The sequence below is a fragment of the Podarcis vaucheri genome, assembly GCF_965113315.1.
Source record: "Podarcis vaucheri genome assembly, chromosome: 4".
Classification (NCBI taxonomy): Eukaryota; Metazoa; Chordata; class Lepidosauria; order Squamata; family Lacertidae; genus Podarcis; species Podarcis vaucheri.
This window is the reverse complement of record NC_138762.1, coordinates 66,209,024-66,230,495: the sequence shown is the minus strand read 5'-3', so window position 1 is coordinate 66,230,495 and position 21,472 is coordinate 66,209,024. Positions and strand designations below refer to the sequence as shown.

Sequence of the window (21,472 nt, the reverse complement as noted above, 5' to 3'; positions counted from 1 at the left end):
GGGTTAGGATGAGAGGCAATGTGGGGATTTGAACCTGGCTCTGCCCAGCTTTTTAGTACCTGTCGCACACCTTATCAAGCCAGATTTTATTTTGCAAAATGAATCTGAAGGTTCTGTGAATATACCGTATTTTTCGCTCTATAACACGCACCTGACCATAACACGCACATCGTTTTTAGAGGAGGAAAACAAGGGAAAAAATATTCTGAATGAAACAGTGGACGTATCATTTTTGTGCTTCATGCTGTGGCCACAGACATGTGATCTGATGGTGAATTTGGGGTGACCCAATGCAAAAATCCTGAGAATCCCTGTGGATCCATACTTTTTAACCACGTTTTTGCACCATTGCAGCCCCAGGCAACAGTGGGTGCGTGATTTTTTTGGGGGGGGACAGGCTGTAGTCATGGACATGCTATGTGCTCTGATGGGGAATTTTGGCTGACCCAATGCAAAGATCCTGAGGATCCATGTGGATCCATGCTTTGTAACCACGTTTTTGCACCATTGCAGCCCCAGGCAACAGTGGGTGCGTGATTTTTTTTTGGGGGGGACAGGCTGTAGCCATGGACATGCTATGTGCTCTGATGGTGAATCTTGGCTGACCCAATGCAAAGATCCTGAGGATCCATGTGGATCCATGCTTTGTAACCACATTTTAAGTGGGGAGGGAAGGAAAAACACAGAAGGCTAAGAATGCAGGAGAGGGCTATAACGTGAGGAAAGGAAGGCAAAAGTTCCCCCCCACCCACCCACACAAGCCAGCCAGCGTGTGCTCTCTCTCTCTCTCTCTCCCTCTTTAAATGGAAGAAAGCATATTTGAATGCTGTGTGTCTCCAAAAACAAAAAGCAGGAAGTCAAATCAGAATTTTAAGCCGAACCTGTAATCTCTCTTCCCTTCACAAACATTGTTCCTCCGGAGCAGGGAGAGGATAGAAGGACGGACGCTCTGCTTCCCCCTCTACTTGCCTGGAGGGGAGGGGCTTCCCCTGCTCTTTGTTCCGTTTGAGCAAACACAGCAAGGAAACAGAGAGGGCGGGCAGTAAGACCCTGAGGCAGAATGCAGGAAACCTGCCACTTCCTCTCTTCAGGCTTCCCTTCTCCCTGAAGCGCGGTTTGATTTTTGCCTCATTTTTCGGCTCCAGGGACCACACATTCGCTCCATAACACGCACAGACATTTCCCCTTCCTTTTTAGGAGAAAAAATCTGCGTGTTATAGAGCGAAAAATACAGTAATCATATACACTGTTATACTTACTAAAAAAAATTAATGTAGTCAATTCTAATTTTTATGAATAGGGGATGGGTGAATTTTTGGAAATGTGGCTGTGCAAGGTTGCCAAAGTCAGGGAAAACAAGATCCAGTTGCACACAGCTAAAAACAGGACTTTGTTTTAAGAATAACATCAGATTAAAGAAAAACAACATTCCTTGGGGAATGAAACTGCATGTTCCAGAACACCAGTGCCAATTTGCCTAGACCCTAAAGGCACTATGATAAGGACAGAGATTATGGCCTTTGAGTCATGTAGTCAGAAAAGACCTTGAAACCCTGAAACCTAGAAGCATTCGGATGGGGATCTGAAAGATGCTGCAAGAATCTTGCAAGCTCAAAAAACATTCCAAGTTGATGTTGCAATCCAAAGAGTATCTGCAATCAAGACTATGTCACACAACCAAAAGATTGAGCTAAGAGTATAAGAATTAAAAGAAAAGTTCTAAGAGTAGCCATTTGCCCAAAAGATCTCTGTGGAACCCCAGTGAGCACTATGGAGCTTCCACCTTGTCCTCTTTGTGCTGCTAGAATGGACATCTGGTTAGGCAAAGAAACAATCTCTGGGAACCATTCTTGCAGAGCAAATGTGAATGTGCTGCTTCTTTGAGAGTTCTTGAGTAAATGAAATTAATACTTTCAAAAATTGGAACCAATGTTTTAGTCTCTATGCACTTCATTGGAAGTTCTTAAGCAGAGGACGGATGGCCAACTGTCAGGGATGCTTTAGATGAGATTCCTGCATTGCAAGGGGTTGGACAAGATGACATCAGGGTTCCTTCCAATTCTACAATGCTACGATTCAGAAATGTACAATTATTTACCATTTACTATTTTCTGACCCTATCTGGCATCAAACAAGATATTGCTGTATTGATACAGCAATAAGGGACGATTCCTCAGGGTGTAGCTTATCAGATTCCTTTATGTGCAGTTTTCTCCAGCATGAAACCTTTAAAAATACATCTGCAATAAGCATTCTATTCTGCTGTACAAAGCACAGGACTGCCTTTCTATCATCCATGGTTAGTTAGCTGCAGCCCTGGGATTGACAAGCCCCAGAATGAACTAAGCCCCAGAACAGTGGGCCAGAGTAATTTGGGGAGGGTAAAGGGAACTGGTACTCTGGTTAAATCAAGGTACAGTATTAAGTGATATTCTCTCTTCCATTTCTCTACATTTTTAAAAAGCAAATGTAATCTAAATGAAGAGTTTTTGAGAACTTGCTACAATTTTGGATGGTCCTAATGAAAGTACTGCCCAACGGTGGATTTCGTCATATTTTCTGTTTTTTAAATCATTTAAACAGTTTGAGAGAGAGAAAAAGAATAGGATTCTTTTAGCTTAAGGATTTTTATTTTTTAATGACATACATGGACAGGTAGTATATGACTATACTGTTTCCAGTAGGGGCAAACGACACGGGGTGGGGGAGCTAGCAAGAAAATGGCATGGAGGGAAGGGTTAAAAACCATAGTTCCCATAGTTCATTTTTGTAAAAAGATCGTTACAGACAACTCCATGTTAATGTCTAATTTGATCCTCAGTGATGTTATCTAAATAAATATCCTTTTGTTTTGCATAACCTATTCACTATTAGCTTATGGTTCAAAGTCCAAAGTGCATTATGCCCCTGAAGAGATGCATTTTGAGATCTTTTGTTTTGCACTTTCACTGAATCATTTCTTGTTTGTCCATTATTTGAAACAGCATAAGGAAGACCTTTGTTTTGTTTCTAATAGGTCTCTTATCTTCTTATAACCACATTGTTCTGAGCCTAATACGCTCCAATAAAACCAAATACATTGCAGCAAATAAATATGCAGCAATTAACTGGTGCCTCGCCTCACTGTACAGCCAAGATGGAGAAATACAATGCACATCTAGAAAGTCATGACAATAAAGAACAGAAACATTTCCTTGTTTAAACAGGAAATGCTGAAAAGACCGGGGTTCCTTTACAGAGAGAAAGAGAAGCCAAGGTTGCATATCTTCTAATGCTTCAGTATAAGTATAGGAGCACCAAAACCTATTATTTCAACATAGCCTTAACACAGAATTCAGGTATCTTGTTGCCCCCTATTGCTTCCCATCTCCCAGCCTTTCCTTGTAGCATATCAGACCCATCATTGCCATAATGTTCTTGGAGAGGAGGGAATTAAGACCTGCAGTGACAAACTACAGTAAGCTGAGAAAAGTACATTCCTGCATAACTTAGGCAAAGATTTGAAAGTTGCAGTAAAAAAGGTGGAAGCCTTTTGTGTTAATTATAATCAGCATACTGACAACAAAACAACCACTGTAATGGGCTCAGTATGACTAGGTCCCCACAGGATCTCATTATGGGTAACCTTTGGTGTGATGTGCCTATAATAAATGAGACCTTTAAGAGGGCAGAAATAAGCAGCTTACATGGCTAGCTTCCCCTTCAGCAGAATGAGGCAGCTGCTTTAGCAATGTTGAATACAGCTGCAATCATACAGATTATGTAAAACTGTTTTTATAATCTTGCTACTACTTAACCACATCTGATTTAATTGTAGGAACTATCAATGGATCTTACCTCTGCCATATTCAGCTGCTTTTTCTACTTTGGGCATGGCTTTGTCAGAAAAACCCTAGAGATGGGAACAACAGTGATAATTGCTACTGTTTTTCATCAAAGAAGATCACGAAGCTGTTTGTAAGCACCTAGTGGCATTACAGGTATTCCAAAGCAATTTAAAATGGTTTCTATATAGATCATATCTCTATATACCGTATTATACTGTATTGTAGGCTACCAAGTAACACCAGGCTTGCTATAGAATGTCTACCACACACAGGAAGGAATGTAAGCTAGTAATTCCTCACTTCTAGGTGTCTCTAAATGGTCCTGTCATTTGTACAAGGCACACTCTAATCCAAACACTTTATTTCAAGAAGGCAACCTAGAGCCTTCTTGAGTGTTACAAAATAATCTGCATGTGTGTGATTTGGGTGGGGGAGCAGACAAGTGCACTAGCTCTAGCCCCTTCCTCTATTTCTGTAACCTTACAACTCACGGAAGCTCATGTCTCACTCTATTCATCAGACTGACCTCATGAGGAGGGGGAAGAGAAGCTCTCCATTCCCATATTTGAGGCAGCAATTCTTGAATCCTGACTGAGGTAGCTTCCCTCACTTCCACTTTTTCTGATATGGAAGGAAGGAGATTTTAGGAAGTCAAAATGCTCAAATGTCCTAGCTGCTGCTTTCCGACTTCTTAGCCAGGGTGGGAACAAAGAAAGAGATCAAATCCCGCACAAGCACTGCACAGTGCACCTCCCAGCCAGTGGTCTAGGGGGACAAGGCTAGTCCCCTAAATGTTCCCCATGCGGCTCCTTCTGCCCAGCTTCTGCCCAGCTTAGGGTGGGAGGTGTGATGCTCACGGGTCCAAGAGCCACCCAGGCTTTGAGAAGGAGGCAGGAGGGCTCCAGCATCCTATCAGAACCCTGATGCCTACTTCCCAAAGCCTGGGAAGCTTCTGCCCAGCTTAGGGAGGAAGGCACGATGTTCATGCATGCAACGTCAGGATGCCACAATGTCACACACATGATGTGCTGCCCCATCGCCCTTGCAAAGCTGGTGCCTCTGCCTCCAGCTGTTCCCCTACGAAAATTTTCATAGAGAAATCCCAATGAAAATCCTCGTTATTATTTATTTTACATGGATGTTTATTTGTATATATTTTAAATTTTTATATATGGATGTTTTATGATGGCTTATACTTGTAATGCCTAATAAAGGTCTGACGAAGAAAAATTTCACCACATGCCACTGCTCCCAGTAATACTCACAACCAGGAAGCAACATGGAAGTGGTACCAAGAATGGTGCCACAGCTGCAAATTAAACCAGAACAACCTGAACCACAAGCAAGATATTACTGGAACATGGCACGTGTCGGCTTAGTTTTTAAAGGTAGGTTAAAAAAACAAGGCTGTGCACAGCCCCATCAGCCATGACCACTATCACCAGGTCCCAAATCAGGAAACTCCATCCAGAACCACCCGCACCACCCTGGAACTGGCCCCAAAGTAGTTCAGGTGCAGGGCTTATGTTTATTTGGTTAAAAACAACAACACCAAAGCCTAATTAAACGTACAGCCATGAGAGGCAGAGGAAGGATGCAGAGAACAGGGGTGTCGATTTGGTGGGGCACTGCTTTATAAGTGCCCCACAAAAGCTGCTAGCAAAGGGGCACCCTGCAGAAAGAAAACTCTGGCAGTGGGCTCCATCCTTTTCCCTGGCTCAGGCCTTGACCAAATCCTGCGCATAACCCTGTTTAAAAAATCTGCCAGCACTACCAAATTACAGGTGGTCTTGGGGGGCCCTAAACTAGAGGGGTGTATGGAAGCTTCAGTAACAGGACTGGGAGATTAAAATGTAAATGCACTGGCCATTAGCTTATCTGGACTACAACCTGTTTGTGGAATTCTTATACTTGCATCTCCACAATCTGAAATAATTAACAGCTAAAGCTTAGTCTCATTATGAATTTAAACTCTATAAAGTTCCTATTAACTGTACCCCTCAGCTTACAACCCGAAAACTCCATTAAGAGAACTTCCTTCAACAAAGAACAAATTGGGCATTTTCAAGAACATTCATTACAGGGACTAAATAACATGTGTTAACACTCAGTTTGTGTCTGAAACCAAACAAAAACTAGGTCAGATAGCTTGTCAGGCAAATCTGTATTTAGAAAATGGTAGAATTACTTCAAGACAGCATATCCTGGCAAAATGACGGTATGGGGACATCTGTATCAACAGTTAGTATGCAAGAGAACTGGTTCTACTCATGGGAAGTTCTGGAACGAGATCTTCATGCTAGTATGAATCCATCAGTTGCCAGGACTCTCAATGACATATTACATACTGCTATACCTGAAACCAGGCTGTGTATGGCTCCAAAGATTGCCGCACATAACAGATACCTTCCTCCAACTGTGTATGCGTATCTTCCACATACTTTGATTTTGGTGATGGACTAGTATAGAGTGAAAGCTGTGAACAACAGAAAACACAAAGTTACTTGCTATTGTCAAATTATTCCACAATAATAAACATTAAGTAGTACTGCATTACTTCAGGACATCAATGTGTATGCAGAATAATTGCACCCCAGAAAGAGGAACCTTCTTAATTGGCCACATTGAAACTGGGTGCTGGCTAACTGAAAACAATTGTTTACAAAGACAACAGACTCTTACCTCATCAACTTTCAGTAAGTTCTTTTTAGATGCATCATTCTCAGGAGCAGCGGCATAAACTTGTACACCAAGGAAGCTTAAACTAGCAGGAGCAGCCATCAATTGCTTTACCTAAATATGATGAAAGCATTTATATTTTATGGGCTCAAGTGGAATTATATTGCACATCCCTTACACCTAATATACATGCAGATAAAAAAGCCGGGGTGTTTATCAGAAGTGTGTAGTTAGAGAACCCTGTCCACTGTTATCAATCTACATTTTTGTCAGTATTTCTGTTTGCATTTCTTGAGGATAGCATGTCAATAACGTTTCTGTTTCCAGTTAAGCCTGAACTGGAGCACAGTGGAAGCAAATCAATGTTTTCTGATAAGCTTCCATGGAAATCTAGCTTGAAAAGCTGTGCTTTCAATTCCTGACACTCAGCTGCCATCAGAAATGAAACTTGCCCATCACTTCTGTAATTGTTTATTGTTATAAATAAATATTAATTACCAAAGAAGAGAACATACTAACCTTCAGAGGTTAGGGAAATTAGCTTCTTTGGAGATGATCTGTAAATACCAATACCAACATGTTTGCTACAATAAATTTAGGAATGAGGCAAGATGAATAGAGCACACAAATTATATAAATGTCTGACGGCATAAGGACTACAAACAATTTGTATCACTCTTCCAAGGATTTTAAGCCACCCATATTGAGAACAATGGTCAGGCATCACTTAAAGAGAAAGAAAAGCAGTGTGTGCAGATCCTTGTTCGTCTAGATCCTTATTTGTCTACCATAATAAATTGGGCGGGGGTAGGGGGGGAGAGAACACTTGGGAGACAGAGAAACTTTATGTGCACACTTGAGCTCCCTCATGGCATTGATGAATTTGAGTGAATACTTCAAATAGAAATCATACTATCAGTAACATGTTCTCTTAAAATAAACAGATGCCTAAAATTGAACAACACTTCAATCTTCATCAGGTTTTCTATGGTTGCCACCCAGTGCACTTTTATTTGGAATTAAGCATCACTGAAGTTGGGGAGGGGAAAATTTTCTGTAAACATGCATATGATTATAATGTACAACACAAAGCTCTCCAAATGCTCAGTACTGAAAATGGCCCAGAAAGTTTAATTTAAACTTTAACTGTTAATTCATAGACTATCTAGTGTGCGTAGTGTTTTATCATAAGGAAGGCATTTAATAGCCTCTATTTTTATAACCATTTTCAAAACTACCATTGAATTATTTATTTTGTTCCACAAAATGTATTTACTTGATTGTACTGAAACCACAGCAGTTAAATTAGCGACGAAGATAGACTAACAAAGTCTTCAAATCCAAGAGTTCCACAAATTGGTTGGGAATATGAATTACATCAAATACAGTTAAGTGAAAAAACAGATCATGATTTTTTTGACAATTACATTGTTAATTAACATACAAAACACCTTTCTATTTCACAAAGCTTGGTCCTATAGCTCCCCCTGTAGAAAGGCAGGATGTATAACCCTAGAAAACTAGCAACTACTGTACTGTATTTTCAAACACCTGCATATAAACTGAAACATTTAAGAAACATACAAATCAACAATCAATGCTCCTCTGATGAGGGATGAACAGTTACTCCTATAACAGATCCGAAATAAGTTTCATTGTCCCTCTGTATCAGAAGCAAAACTTCACTCAGGTTTGTAGGCATTGTGAATTCTAATACAAATTACATGGCAGACCATCTTCCTTTAAAAAAAAGAAAAAACAGTTCCATATATTGTTTGCCCCTGCAGTATCCCATGCAAAACAGCAAAAGCAAAGAGGCTTGTGGCACCTTAAAAACTAACGGATTTATTATGGCATAATAAAACATCTGTGCATTACAGTTCACTTCATGATAAATTACTTAATCTATTCATATGTAAACATAGGCTCAGAAGTCCTACTGAATTCTACGGGGTTCACTCCACATGAAGTGGTGTTAGGACTGTAACTCGCATCTTTGAAGGTGATAAAGGATTCTCTGGTTGTGCTACGAACTAAGGCTGCATCCCTACAGCCACTTACTTATCTGAGAGCACGTCTCACAGAATTCAATGGTATTTACCTCTGATTTGACGTGTGCAGGATTGCACTATAAACAGCCCCTCTACAACACAAGACTACAATCCTAAACTCGCTTGGGAGTCAGCGCCATCAAAATGCATACGATTTAGTCGTTTTAAAAAGCCTGCTAGGAACTCTACTAGGAAATAAAAACCGACAGGGGAACATCATCACTGAGTTTGTTTTTTTTATCGCCATATGCGTACATCCAATTGAGCCGACAGCACCAGATCGCATTTAGATTCTTTTCTAAATGGGAGGGAAGAGGGGATTTGCGCGAGGGCTGAAATACGAGTTGAACTCCGTATTGTATTGACCCAACATCGAGAGGGGTCCCTATGTGCGCGGGCGGTGGATTTGGAATTAGAAGAGCAGTTCACTCTCCGGTCCGCCTTGCCCCCCCCCCCGCGGAGCCCAAACGGCCACACAAAAGACAAAACTGAAGAGGGCGGGGCTGCTAACCCCAGCGCGTGCAAACCTCCGTCTACACTCCCTTTTTTAAAAAACCGCCGCGATTGACCGGCATGTTTCCATGGCAACCGCGCGGTAATACGAGCGCGGCGCCGACCGTAACGGCGCAAGGGCGGGCGCGCGCGCGCACACACACACAAACAGTTCGAAAGTCGCGCGCGGCGAAACAGAGCCGGGGCTGGGTGCGGAGGAAGAGAAAGAAAACTAACCACAGTGATTTCGTTCAATTCCCTCCTCAAGAACTACAGGTGAAACTTTCTCACCTTGAACATGCCGAGGACAGCGCCGCTGCTGGAGTGTGGCGCGACGGCAATGACGCACAAACCACGCGCCGCGGGCGGACGCCAGAACGGCACCAGCCCGATACGAGGGAAGGGGGAGGAGAGACGTCGCGCGCGATTGGTGGGCGGCGCCCAACTTGGCTTCCGGTCGCGTTGTGCGTCCCTGTTGCTAGGCGACCGGCTAAAGGAGTTCGACTGCGGCGCCTGCGGGCTCTTGAGTCGAGGATGGCCGCGATATGGAGCAGGAGCTCTTGCCTGGCAGGATCCAAGAGTGACAGCAGAGTAAAGCGGAGGTAAGGGCGTCGGATAAGCTGGGAGCCTGGCTCTGGGCTGAAAGTGAGCTATGCTTTTCCAATTCTACCGTGAATTTGTTAAGGACAGAGCAGGAGGAGGTGGCCGTGTGGGTTGGCACCTTTTCGCGTGGGGGCTTATACCATCCGCATGCGAGGCAGGCGCTCAGTAAATGTAGCCTTCCCCGCGTGCTGAATTTCCTCCTCACCCAACTGTTAAGGAAACGCGAAAGAAAACGATTTACACACATGTAAAAAGCCGCTCTGAAAATGCTTTTTAAAAAATACATAGAGTTTTCCATACGCCTCACCATTGTCATCTCGTGTCATGTTGTATATTGCACTTGAAACACGCTTAAAACGCTTTATTTGCAGCTGTATAGCTAGCTGAAACCCTAGTCTAAGCATAGCACGGATTTAAGTCCCAAACAGCCGGCTTCTGACGTGTTTGCGGGGGGAGCGTAACGTAACACGTTGAAAAGTTTGTGCAAGTTGGAAAAACCTAATCAGTCTTTTAAGTACGAATATGGATCTGTGTGGACTCTGGCCCCCAAACTACAAGGGTGGAACAAATAGAACAACTTGTTTTGTGAGCAATTTTCTGACGAATATATGTTCTTTTATGGCTCACAAACATTGGCCTGGAGAGCACAGTTTAATCTATGTTGAAGGGTGTCACCTTTTTGATGGTCAGAAACCAATATTGGAAACTGAGATGTGACAGCAAGGAGCTAAATGGCACCTTAAACCTAGGTTATGGGCGCAACAACGGAATGTTTAGGTGTGCTTTTTTATAACAAGAATACAAAGCTGTAAATGAATGAATTGCAGCTAAATTATGTTCATTTTTCACTTGGTTTAGTCCTTCCCCTGCCCAACCCCCTAATATTATCCAGCCTTCAGAGAGTAGTTGGAAGGCAGAAAAAGGTCTTCCTTTCCTTCCACTCTGCAGGCTTAATCTGAAATCTTAGGCGCAGTACTGCACCCAGAGCTAAAACTGCTTGCGCAAATGAAATTCCCTGTTGCAAAATGCATCTAGAACAATGGGAGTTTCAAACATTGTCAGAAACTTTGTGTCTGTGACTGAGATTTGGACATGCTTCAAGGTTCAGACTATGGGAAACCGTAAAATTAAAAATTACAATTTGGAAGATAATTCGACCTTTTTATTTTAGTTTTTTATTTTATTGGATTATGATTTGATGTGTTAATTGGATGTCTTTTATTGGAAAATTAATAAAAATGATCTAACAAAAAAAAGAAGAAACTTTGTGTCTGTAATAGCTGCAAAACAGAAAGCAGCAGGGAAGCTCTTTCCAGCATGTGGGTGCAGGCTGGCACAGAGCTTGCACAGAGCCTGGAGGGTAAAGGTCTTGTTAAACTCAAACAGCATAAGTTTGGCAGGCCCCTGGCGGACCCACCCTGACTGCCATAGCTCTCTGAGGTCCAGGACAAGTGTATCCAGCTGTGCACTCTTCCTCCCTGTATGGGCCTGTGGGGATGTACTGTAATTGATTTCTGGCAATAATTTTAAGTTCCAATCACCATAGTCTGGTAACTTTCAATTTATTCCACCAGGTCTCATCCTGACACAGCAGCAAAAACTATTCAGAAGGCGTGGTGGAGTCACACAAGGCTACGGTTGTATAGACTCATGAAACATACAATTCGGGCAGCGGTATGCTCTTGCATGTGGTTTGGGCTGGCTAGATGTAGTCCTGTAGTTTAATGTGTCATTATAACTCTATTATTAAAGTGGTTTCCCTTTGTATGGATGCATTGAGGAATAGAAACAAGCTCTGGCTTGCAAGGGGTATCCCTCAAGGTATCATGAATATATTTGTTTTGTTTGTAACAGTATACCTACAAATATTCCAAAGCCAGCAGGGACCCAGTGATAATGCTTTCATGCTCTCGTCACTGTTGGCAGTAGAAATCTGCTAACACAGAGGGGCTGGGCTGTGTGGTGTAAGAGGAAAGCCAACCAGATAATTGCTGCATCCTAAATTACTGAGGAGCAAGAATTGATTTTTGGCCATTTCCCCATCAGGAATAATTATTGCTCCTGAAAGTAAAACAGTACAGATTCAGAAGCTCAGAGATGGGCTACAACTGGTTTAAGATTTTAAAGGTCTAACCAGCACAGTGAATTGAGGCCAGAAATAATTTGGTAACCAATGCAGAAGGCTACTATATTAGATAATATAATTGGAGTCAAAATCATAGTAGATGCATTTGTTTGAAGTTTGCCAACCATCTTCAAAGCAACTAGGTATAGAGTGCATTACATTATCCTGTATGAGGCCAACCCCAGTTACTCTAGATCGTGCACAAGTTGGTGCACAAACTGAAGTTGATAAAAAGCACTCCTGGCCATTGTTACCACCTGGTTATCCAGGGACCAGGCTGTGACCAGAAGTACCCCCTCCCCCCCCCACACACAAGCAATCTTCATTACTCTTCATTACTCCCAGTCTTCCATGCCCTTCAAGCCAAATAAGCAAAATAATGACCCAACTGTTACTTTTTTCTAATTTGTCTGAAGATGTGTTGGTTTGCTGCAGACCCTGTAATAGCCAATGCCTCAACATTCTAGTTGAAGTTAGACGTTGACAGGCACATGTTCTTTTTCAGACTGAAAAGGTGACTATATAAATGGGCCTTGCAGTGTGCCATTTTCCTATTCAGGGTTCTAGTTAGCCATGCATTCTTCCTGCATACTCCATTCTATTACCTTATCCTCCAAGTTTCCATTCCCATCCATATAGAGACTCAACATTCTGTGGTCATTGAATTTATTTCTTATTTTGTTTTGGGGAGTAGTTGCTGTTTACAAGATGGGTTGTCCTTATAATTTTTCTTGAAAATAATTTCTACTTCTGTACATTGATGTTTGTTTAAAAAGTTATACCAGGCAAGTTAAAGGTAAAGGTACCCCTGCCCGAACGGGCCAGTCTTGACAGACTGTGGGGGTTGTGCGCCCATCTCACTCAAGAGGCCGGGGGCCAGCGCTGTCCGGAGACACTTCTGGGTCACGTGGCCAGCGTGACAAAGCTGCATCTGGTGAGCCAGCGCAGCACACGGAAACGCCATTTACCTTCCCGCCAGTAAGCAGTCCCTATTTATCCACTTGCACCCGGGGGTGCTTTCGAACTGCTAGGTTGGCAGGCGCTGGGACCGAGCAACGGGAGCGCACCCCGCCGCGGGGATTCAAACCGCCGACCTTTCGATTGGCAAGCCCTAGGCGCTGAGGCTTTTACCCACAGCGCCAGTTACAATAATATAAAATTACAAAATTAAAGTCAATTAAAACACTTCAGAGTTGGAGTCCTGCCCTTCCATAGCATGCTGATACTTCCCTCTTCCTTTACTCATGACCTGGGCTGTGACTGTAATATTCTACCTTTACTGTAAAATTGTTGCATTTCCGTGCACTCTTGTTTCCGTTACAGTGTTCCATTGTGCCTGAACCAGTTTAGTCATGTTGGCCACATGACCCGGAAAGCTCTGTGGACAAACGCTGGCTCCCTCAGCCTGAAAGCGAGATGAGCGCCGCAACCCCATAGTCGCCTTTGACTGGACTTAACCGTCCAGGGGTCCTTTACTTTTTTTTTGTACATTTTATTGTTATCTGCTCTAGAATTGTTATTCACAGTGAAGAGCAAGGTAGAGATTTATTTTTTTCTTTTTCTTGATTTTCCACACAACAAAAAAATTACATTCCAACCTATTTATTCAAATCCTTAAATTCCTAACAAAGAGTTATTTTGTTTAAGTCTTTTTCTTAATTTACAAATTCTCCATATGACTTCCAACCTCCTCACTGAGGGTGTCTCCTTTTTTCTTTTTAATTATTACTGTTTCAGTATGCCTTATTTCTTTAGTTTTGTCTCATATTTATTTATTTATTTATTTATTTATTTCAAGATAGAGTTATTTTAAATACTGCTTTAAAACAAAGCTTGTTGAAAACTCTCTGAGCAAAACATATATTTATTTCAGGAGTACTGCATTACTCATGATATTTTGAAAAGAGTGTGTCCTTTGGAGGCTGAACTTCTTAAAGACCCTACTCTTACGTGCAGAGTTCGATTCAGGTAAAAGTACTACATTTCCATGCCTTGGTTTAATATATTTTGTTTAGTTTAACAGTCTCTTTCTTCACCTTTTAAATGTTAGTATATAGGGGTGATTCCAATGGAGTAAGTTTCTTCCAAAGAAGAGTAATTGAGAATGAATTGTTCCTATTGATAAATGAACAAATATATTATTCTACTTTGTGTGGCAGTAGCTTCACAAGAACAGTAGTATACAAGAATCATAAGCATCTCATAGTGATACTTTACTATGAAAAAACACCAATATAGACTCCATCTGAGCAGGCTTATTTTTACTGATGACAGTAACTAAGGCTGCAGTCCTACATACTGTATTTTTCGCCCTATAGGACGCACTTTTTCCCCTCCAAAAATGATGGGGAAATGTGTGTGTGTCCTATGGGGCGAATGCAGGCTTTTGCTGACCCCTCTCGCTCTCCAGGCTTCAGGAAGCTCTGCGTAACCCTCGGGAGACCGACGCAACTTCGCGCCGGTCTCCCGAGGGCTGTGCAGAGCTGCCTGCATTCCAAAGCCTGGGGCACGCTGAAGAGTGCGCCCGGGCTTCGCACAGCTCTCCGCAAGCCTGGGGAGACTGGCGCAACTTCCCTCCGGGGCTCCCTAGGCTTGCGGATAGCAGGCTGTTCTCGGGGCTGGGGTTGGGGGAAGCTCAGGCTTCCCCTGTGCCAGCCCCGCGCCTGGGGGGGAAATAAAAATGTTTTTCTTTATTCCCCCCCCCAAAAAAAACTAGGTGCGTCCTATGGGGCGGTGCGCCCTATGGGGCGAAAAATACGGTATATCTTTCTGCTTGGTATGCTGATTTTCAACATGCAGGAGGTGTAGATAGATAGGCATTTAGACAGCTTATAGTTTGAAATGATATAGACTTTACCAAGTGATTTTACTGAACATATACATTTGATCTTATTTCCTTATAACTATGTCCTAGATTGTTGCCTTAAACACACTTGAGTCCCATCCATAGAGTTCTATTGACTTGATAGCACTGGCAGAGCTGCTGTTAATAGAGGACAGCAAGAGATCTATTTTCACTTCTTCCTCCCAAGATGTGCCAAGACACACTGGTCAGCTATATGTTTAGCACTGTACATTCAATTCTAGACCAGTGAGGCAAAATGTGTTCACTATTCCCAGCAAATAGAGATCCAGAAAGGAAAACATTTTACACACATAGGATAGAATTCAACATTGTGCTAATTTGATCATTCTTTCAATGCAACCATTTCTTCCTTCATGCACTATTCTGGGGGTTCTCCTGACCCAGAGCAGATTTGGGGGAAGAGGAGGGGGAAGCTCCATTGCAATATTGGGAATCCTTGCCCTGGCATCCACTAGTGAACCAGGTTAGTTAAATCCACCCCATAGACCTGAATTTGCATACAGATTGGAGCTAATCCCATACCTTTCAAGGGAACATACTCTTAACATGTGTTTGGGATTAAGGATATAATTTGTTGGATTGCCTTTGAAAATAAAACCACAGATGGATTTTTAAAACATTGCCAATCATATTATTTAAATTAAAGTGAAAACAGTCACTTCCATTGCCAAACATTAAATAAGCTGTTTAATAACAATAGGTAATTAAGTTCTGGTGTTTCCCATCCTTTTAGATTAGCTGGATCTGTTTTCCCCCCTTTCGTTGTGTTCAAGATATTTTGCAAGTCAAGAGACCAAAACACCCATTACATCACTGGGAAAAGCGTAATAACAGCAACAAGTGAGGTAACCTATTGGAGTTTTTTTTTAATGTTCTGTATCATCTGTTACTTAAGCTTGATACTATAATAAGTTGTTCTTTATATTTAAAACACTACTGTTCTTAATTATGATAACTTTACACCAGCTGTGAGGAATCAGAATTGTAGAATTGGAAGGGAACATGAGGGTCAACAATTCCAACCCCCTGCAATGCAGAAATCTCAGCCCATGGGCCTAAGTAGGCTAAGCAGATATCCTAATTTAGCCAGTGAGGAAGTCAAAGTACTGGGAACCTTGGGAGGAAGTGATCATGTTCTCTTGGGTTTCATTATATAGAAGCAAGGAAAAGCTGAGTATAGTTGGATACCCACTCTGAACTTGAAGGCTGATTTCAGAAATCTTAAGGAACTACTGGGTGAAATGCCATAGTCAGAAATACTTAAAGAGAAGGGAGTCCAAGATGGATGGGAGTTTCTTAAAGGTGAAATATTGAAGGCACAAATGCAGACAGTTCCAACAAGAGCAAAAACAAGGGTCCGGAAACCAAGCCTGATGAGGAACAGTTGAGGGAATTGGGTATGATTAGCCTGGAAAATTAGAGACTGAGAGGAGACAAGATAGCTGTCTTCAAATATCTAATGAGTTGTCAAATGGAAGATGGAGCAAGTTTGTTTTCTTCTGCTCTGGAGGGTAGGACTCGAACCAATGGCTTCAAATTAAAAGAAAGGAGATTCCGCCTAAACATCAAGAAGACTCTCTGACAGTAAGACCTGTTCGACAGTAGAACGGTGTCCCTCAGGAGGTGGTGGACTCTCCTTCCTTGGATGTTTTTAAGCCAAGGTTAGATGGCTAGCTAACATATGCTTTACTTGAGATTCCAGCAGTGCAGGAGGTTGGTCTAGATGACCCTTGGGATCCCTTCACCTCTACAATTCTACGATTCTTTCGAATTTTTTGAGTTCTTAGTGTTACTGGTTCTAAGACATCACAGTTAGTGTACAGATTGCCCTCCCCATCAATACCTGCTTCTTCACATTGTGTTTGAATTTACTACAGTGGTACCTGGGGTTACATACGCTTCAGGTTACATACGCTTCAGGTTACAGACTCCGCTAACCCAGAAATAGTGCTTCAGGTTAAGAACTTTGCTTCAGGATGAGAACATAAATAGGGCTCCGGCGGCGCGGCAGCAGCAGGAAGCCCCATTAGCTAAAGTGGTGCTTCAGGTTAAGAACAGTTTCAGGTTAAGTACGGACCTCCGGAACGAATTAAGTACTTAACCTGAGGTACCACTATATTTGAAATTGTACCCTGCACTTCACATAGTAAGTGGTGTACAATAAAATATTAAGAATATTATAAACTTACTATATGATGCACACACTTTGTACAGAGATCATATTCATGCTGTTCTTCCCTCTCAAATACTGATGTGGGTGCATGTGACACTTAGCTCATGATGGAAAGCAGGATGCAGCTACATTTCCTTCATGAGACTAGGATTATTTTCCACTAAGCTTTTGAACCGTCCCTTAGAAAATGCATCATCAAGCTCCTATAAAATTTTCAGATACAAAATTGATGCACTTTTGATTATAATGGTATAATCAGGCTGAGCTTTGTGTTGAATGCATGAGGATTTCAGAATGGTGATTTAGGGTAGAGTTACAGTGACACTGAGACTCTTTCTATATTTTCTGATGATTGATAGGCGGCTGTTGATGCTTGCAAATTAATGGGATACCGGACGTATTATAATCAGATACTGCAGGATGAACTTCAGCATAAGAAATATGGAATAACAGAGGAGTTAGATGTGGCTACAATAAGAGACCACGTACAAGTAAGCAATGATTATGTTCTCTGCCCCTTATGCCATAATTAATTAATCTGATAATGAAAAAGACCGAACACGTGGGAAGGGTTGGAGGAGGGAATGAATGAGCCCAAGACCTGCTTTCAGTCTCACTTGGGAAGAGGTTTGGAGGAAGATCTGAACAGCCCCAAAGTCAACTTAAATACAACACTAGTAAGAGCAAGGCAACATCATATTACCACATACACTGTGATTATATTTGTGTATTTGTAAAATTCAGTTCAATCCAGGCAACAGATCCTATAGAAAATATTATGTTAGCAGTAATAATATACAATGCAACCCTACATATTTTAGAAGTAAGTTCCACTGCATTCAGAGGGACTTACTTCACAGAACTGGAGACTTAGGATTCATTTTCTTGGCTGATAAAATGGAAGAATTGCAGTAAAGGGGGTAGTTTACAAAAGATAACCAGAGAATCCTAGTACAACTTTCTCATACATATTGTTCTTTCATGACTGTCTAGTATAGCAATCTCATGGATGAGGTTCCAGCATACTATGGTGGCAGACATAACTGCTGGAGAAGGCTGTCTTTACATGATTTTCCCAGATCAATGATTGTGTATGACATCATGGACTATGCACAGTCTGGGAAGCTATCTTCCAGACTTAGGATGGAATTGCCATTTCTGCTGCTGAGGCCACAGAATGAAGAAACGTGTCGTGCTCAAATCATGGCTATTTGTCAAATCAGGTAAATCAGAGCTTTCCAAACTCCTCATGTTGGTGACATGCTTTTTAGACATGCATCATTTCACGTCATAGTAATTCAGTTTTACTAGTAAAATGCAGATTAAACTAACCCCTTTACAGCCCTGGGAGGAGTGCGGAGAGCATTCACATGACACATCTACACACTGCAGCCAACACGCTAATGTGTTGCGACACACAGTTTGAAAAACTCTAGGTATATCATATCAGCTGCCATGTTTGATAATTTGGACCTTGTTTCTTCCCTTGTGTTTGTATGTGTGTGTGTAAATAGAAAATAAAATGGTGTGAAATTGCAGTTTCCATTCTGCCTTGGCCACCCAATGTGTGCTGCTTTTTAATATCAATAAAACACAGATGTAGCACCTGCACTCCCATATCCTGAGACAGATGAGGGAAGGCTGGCAGCCAGACTTCTTCTATTCACAAAGCCACTAAAGCAGCAGGCCTTGTGAGATACATTGTGTACCGTAGGCCTGATCCTGCATTCTGGGAAACCAATTTCAGCATGATCCTGTCCCAGAATTTATGCCCAGGAGACAGAACAGGATCACTCTTAAATCCCACTCTCCCATCAGAGTCCCAAGATACACTGGCACAGTAAACTCAACAGTTTACCACATTTCACAGACCGTCATAGAATTATTTCAAAGCACCAGTTTCGGCAAACGCTTAATGAGCATTCTGCATACTTAATGAGAGAAATCATTAAACAAGATGGCCTAAATTTTGCACACATCCACACACACAACATTCCCCAGCCACTCTGGGCGGCTCCCAACAGAATATTATTAATAATACAGTCATACCTCGGGTTAAATATGCTTCAGGTTGAGCGTTTTCAGGTTGCATTCTGCGGCGACCTGTAAGTAACTGAACAGGTTACTCCGGGTTTCGCTGGTTACGCAGACGCTCAAAATGATGTCACATGCATGCGCAGAAGCGGCAAATCGCGATCCGCGCACGCACAGACACGGGTTGCATTCTGCTCAGGATGCAAACGGGGCTCCGGAACGGATCCCATTCGTATCCAGAGGTACCACTGCAAAGACAATGTCCATGACTGATATGGAATGGAATGTTTATTTGAAGGCAGGTGTTCCCCCTTCTGGATATAAATAAGCATTGCTCTGGCCTCAGCTGTCCACTTACAGCTCTTAGTTAATACATTATTTTATTTTATTTTATTATATATTATGATCTAAACAATTACATATCATGTTTAGTTTTATAGCAGCTATGTATTTAAAGGGCTTTCCATGTGATGCTAAATGGCTCAGCTCCCATTAGTTTATTTTTTAACATGGTTTCAATGTAAAATATATTTGTGATAGTTTCAGTATTTTGATAATATGATACAGAAGTGTATTTTCATGTTGCTTTGGTTTTGTTGATTTAAATGTTTCATAGTGTCAGTGATAAATATATTTGTTTAATACTGACAACAAATGTGCAAGCATTACAGTGCAGTTATGACTACTCATTCATACTGGTGAAACCTAATGCTGCACCCATTAAAACATTTTTAAAGTTGTAGTCCTATGCACACTTAATTGGGACTAAATCTAGATTAACTTGGGGACGGTTTGTTGAATAGGCATGCCTAGGATTACACTGTAGAGGAGGAATTTCCTTATTCTATAGTGAATGCTGATAACATTTTAATTCTGTACAATTGTGTGGGGAAATTGTTTAAAACATTGTTTTCCCTCCAGAACTCCACCACAAATTCCCACAACTGCAGTCTTCTCAAAACTGAGTAGAAAATCAGCACCTAGAACTGGGCGTCGCTCTTACCAAGCTCAGAAGAAGAATGCAAAAATGAGGAAGGCTTATAGCCTTGAGAAACAAGGAGAGGTGAGCATGTTAAAAGAAAAAGAAATTTTCTGATCAAATGCTGATAAATCTCACAGCTAAGATTCTACTGGTCTGTCTTAAAAAGCTTTTATTGTCCCCCCCCCCTTGGGATGAACTTAATAAGACAGTTCTAAGATTATGACCAGGGTAACTCTACTTGTTCTACATAAATGCCATCAGAAAGGTGAGGACAACAGCATAACACTATGTCTAACTAATTGTTCTTGATCACCTATGCTGAGGAACGTTTGTGTAACTCACTAAATAAAGAGCCCAAAAAAGTTTGTATTTTACTGATCCTATCATTTTTATTTTGTTTTAATTTTATTAAAAGACATTTAGACATATTAGAAATCCATCTCCATAATTTTAAAACAGCACATTTGTAGCTTTGGCATGCAAAAAATGCAGGAATTAACGTGTTAGTAAGCAACCTCACTTGCTAGATCTCAAGGGGTTGGCTGCAGTCCTTAATTGTTATAGACCTTCTAAAGAAACACCTGGTGTTTGAGATCTACTTCTAAGTGGCAATGCAAAAGGACCCCTGGACGGTTAAGTCCAGTCAAAGGCAACTATGGGGTTGCGGCGCTCATCTCGCTTTCAGGCCGAGGGAGCTGGCATTTGTCTGCAGACCACTTTCGGGGTCATGTGGCCATCTGCTTCTGGTGCAACAGAACACTGTGATGGAAACTAGAGTGCATGGAAATGCCGTTTACTTTCCTACTGCAGCAGTACCTATTGATCTCCTTGCACTGGCATGCATTCAAACTGCTAGGTTGGCAGGAGCTGGGACAGAGCAATGGGAGCTCAACCCGTTGCGGGGATTCAAACCGCTGACCTTCTGATCAGCAAGCCCAAGAGGCTCAGTAGTTTAGAAAATAAGCTCTGCTTAGTAAGTTACATTCTGCAACAAAACCTGCAATAGGGCCCTATTGAAGGACACCATCCTGGTTGCTGCAACATAGCCTAGGAAGGAAGATTAGTGCAGACACTGCTCAGGTGTCCAATCCAAGACTGTCTTATGTTTGTTTGTTTGTTATGGGCGGGTTCAACTAAATGAACAAAAACTGCTAGTGCAACAGGGTTCCCCCCCCCTTTGTGTGCCCCTATGACTTTCCCCAAATTGGCTCTGTGAACAGTGCACAGGGAAGGAGGAGATGGTTCCATTTGGAAAGCAAAAAGTCTTGCACTGATGGAATGATCACCCTCATCCCACACTAAATTCTACCTTATAGTGCAACATATACAATGGATTCTGTTTAGGAGTATGAGGCTAAACAACTAAGCTATGATTTCTTCTTAGAATAATCTATACTTTGTTATTTTGGAGCAGATGCTGAGAACTTCATCGTTGTTAAGTGGCCATTCAGATTCCACAGTCACTGAAGAGTCAAGCCATGAAAGTCATTTGTCAGATGAAGACTGGGAGCACGAGGCAGTGAAGCTATACAACTGGGCCAGATCCCTACGAGTGGAAGATATTGGGGGAGACTAACCCATGATAAAACTTATGTCCCCTTCCGTTTCTTCTGTTTGAATCACTGAATTGTATAAAACAA

General features: G+C 41.8%; 2 protein-coding genes across 6 annotated transcripts in view; one reads left to right on the top strand and one right to left on the bottom strand.

The window, feature by feature from the left end:
• The window catches only part of APOO (apolipoprotein O), an 18,220-nt gene extending 8,780 nt beyond the window's left edge, over window positions 1–9,440 (bottom strand). For 2 of the 5 annotated variants that reach the window (XM_082220458.1, XM_082220457.1), the window contains exons 1-4: window positions 9,341–9,440; window positions 6,510–6,620; window positions 6,184–6,303; window positions 3,838–3,892 (exon numbers count right to left, since the gene is read on the bottom strand). In XM_082220458.1, the coding sequence (XP_082076584.1) occupies window positions 3,838–3,892; window positions 6,184–6,303; window positions 6,510–6,620; window positions 9,341–9,349 (295 nt within the window). In that variant the 5' untranslated portion in view covers window positions 9,350–9,440. Of the gene's footprint in view, window positions 1–3,837; window positions 3,893–6,183; window positions 6,304–6,509; window positions 6,621–7,025; window positions 7,049–8,607; window positions 8,992–9,286 lie in introns of those variants that run through there. The other 3 variants (XM_082220459.1, XM_082220461.1, XM_082220460.1) reach the window with 3 other exon arrangements.
• LOC309531117 (uncharacterized protein CXorf58) lies at window positions 9,348–21,472 on the top strand (the record flags this gene model as incomplete). Its single annotated transcript, XM_082220456.1, is given in 9 exon segments — window positions 9,348–9,435; window positions 9,438–9,651; window positions 11,227–11,326; window positions 13,651–13,745; window positions 15,377–15,488; window positions 17,176–17,307; window positions 17,810–18,039; window positions 19,772–19,913; window positions 21,247–21,472. Coding segments are annotated over 9 exon segments (1,275 nt in total). The 3' UTR covers window positions 21,409–21,472.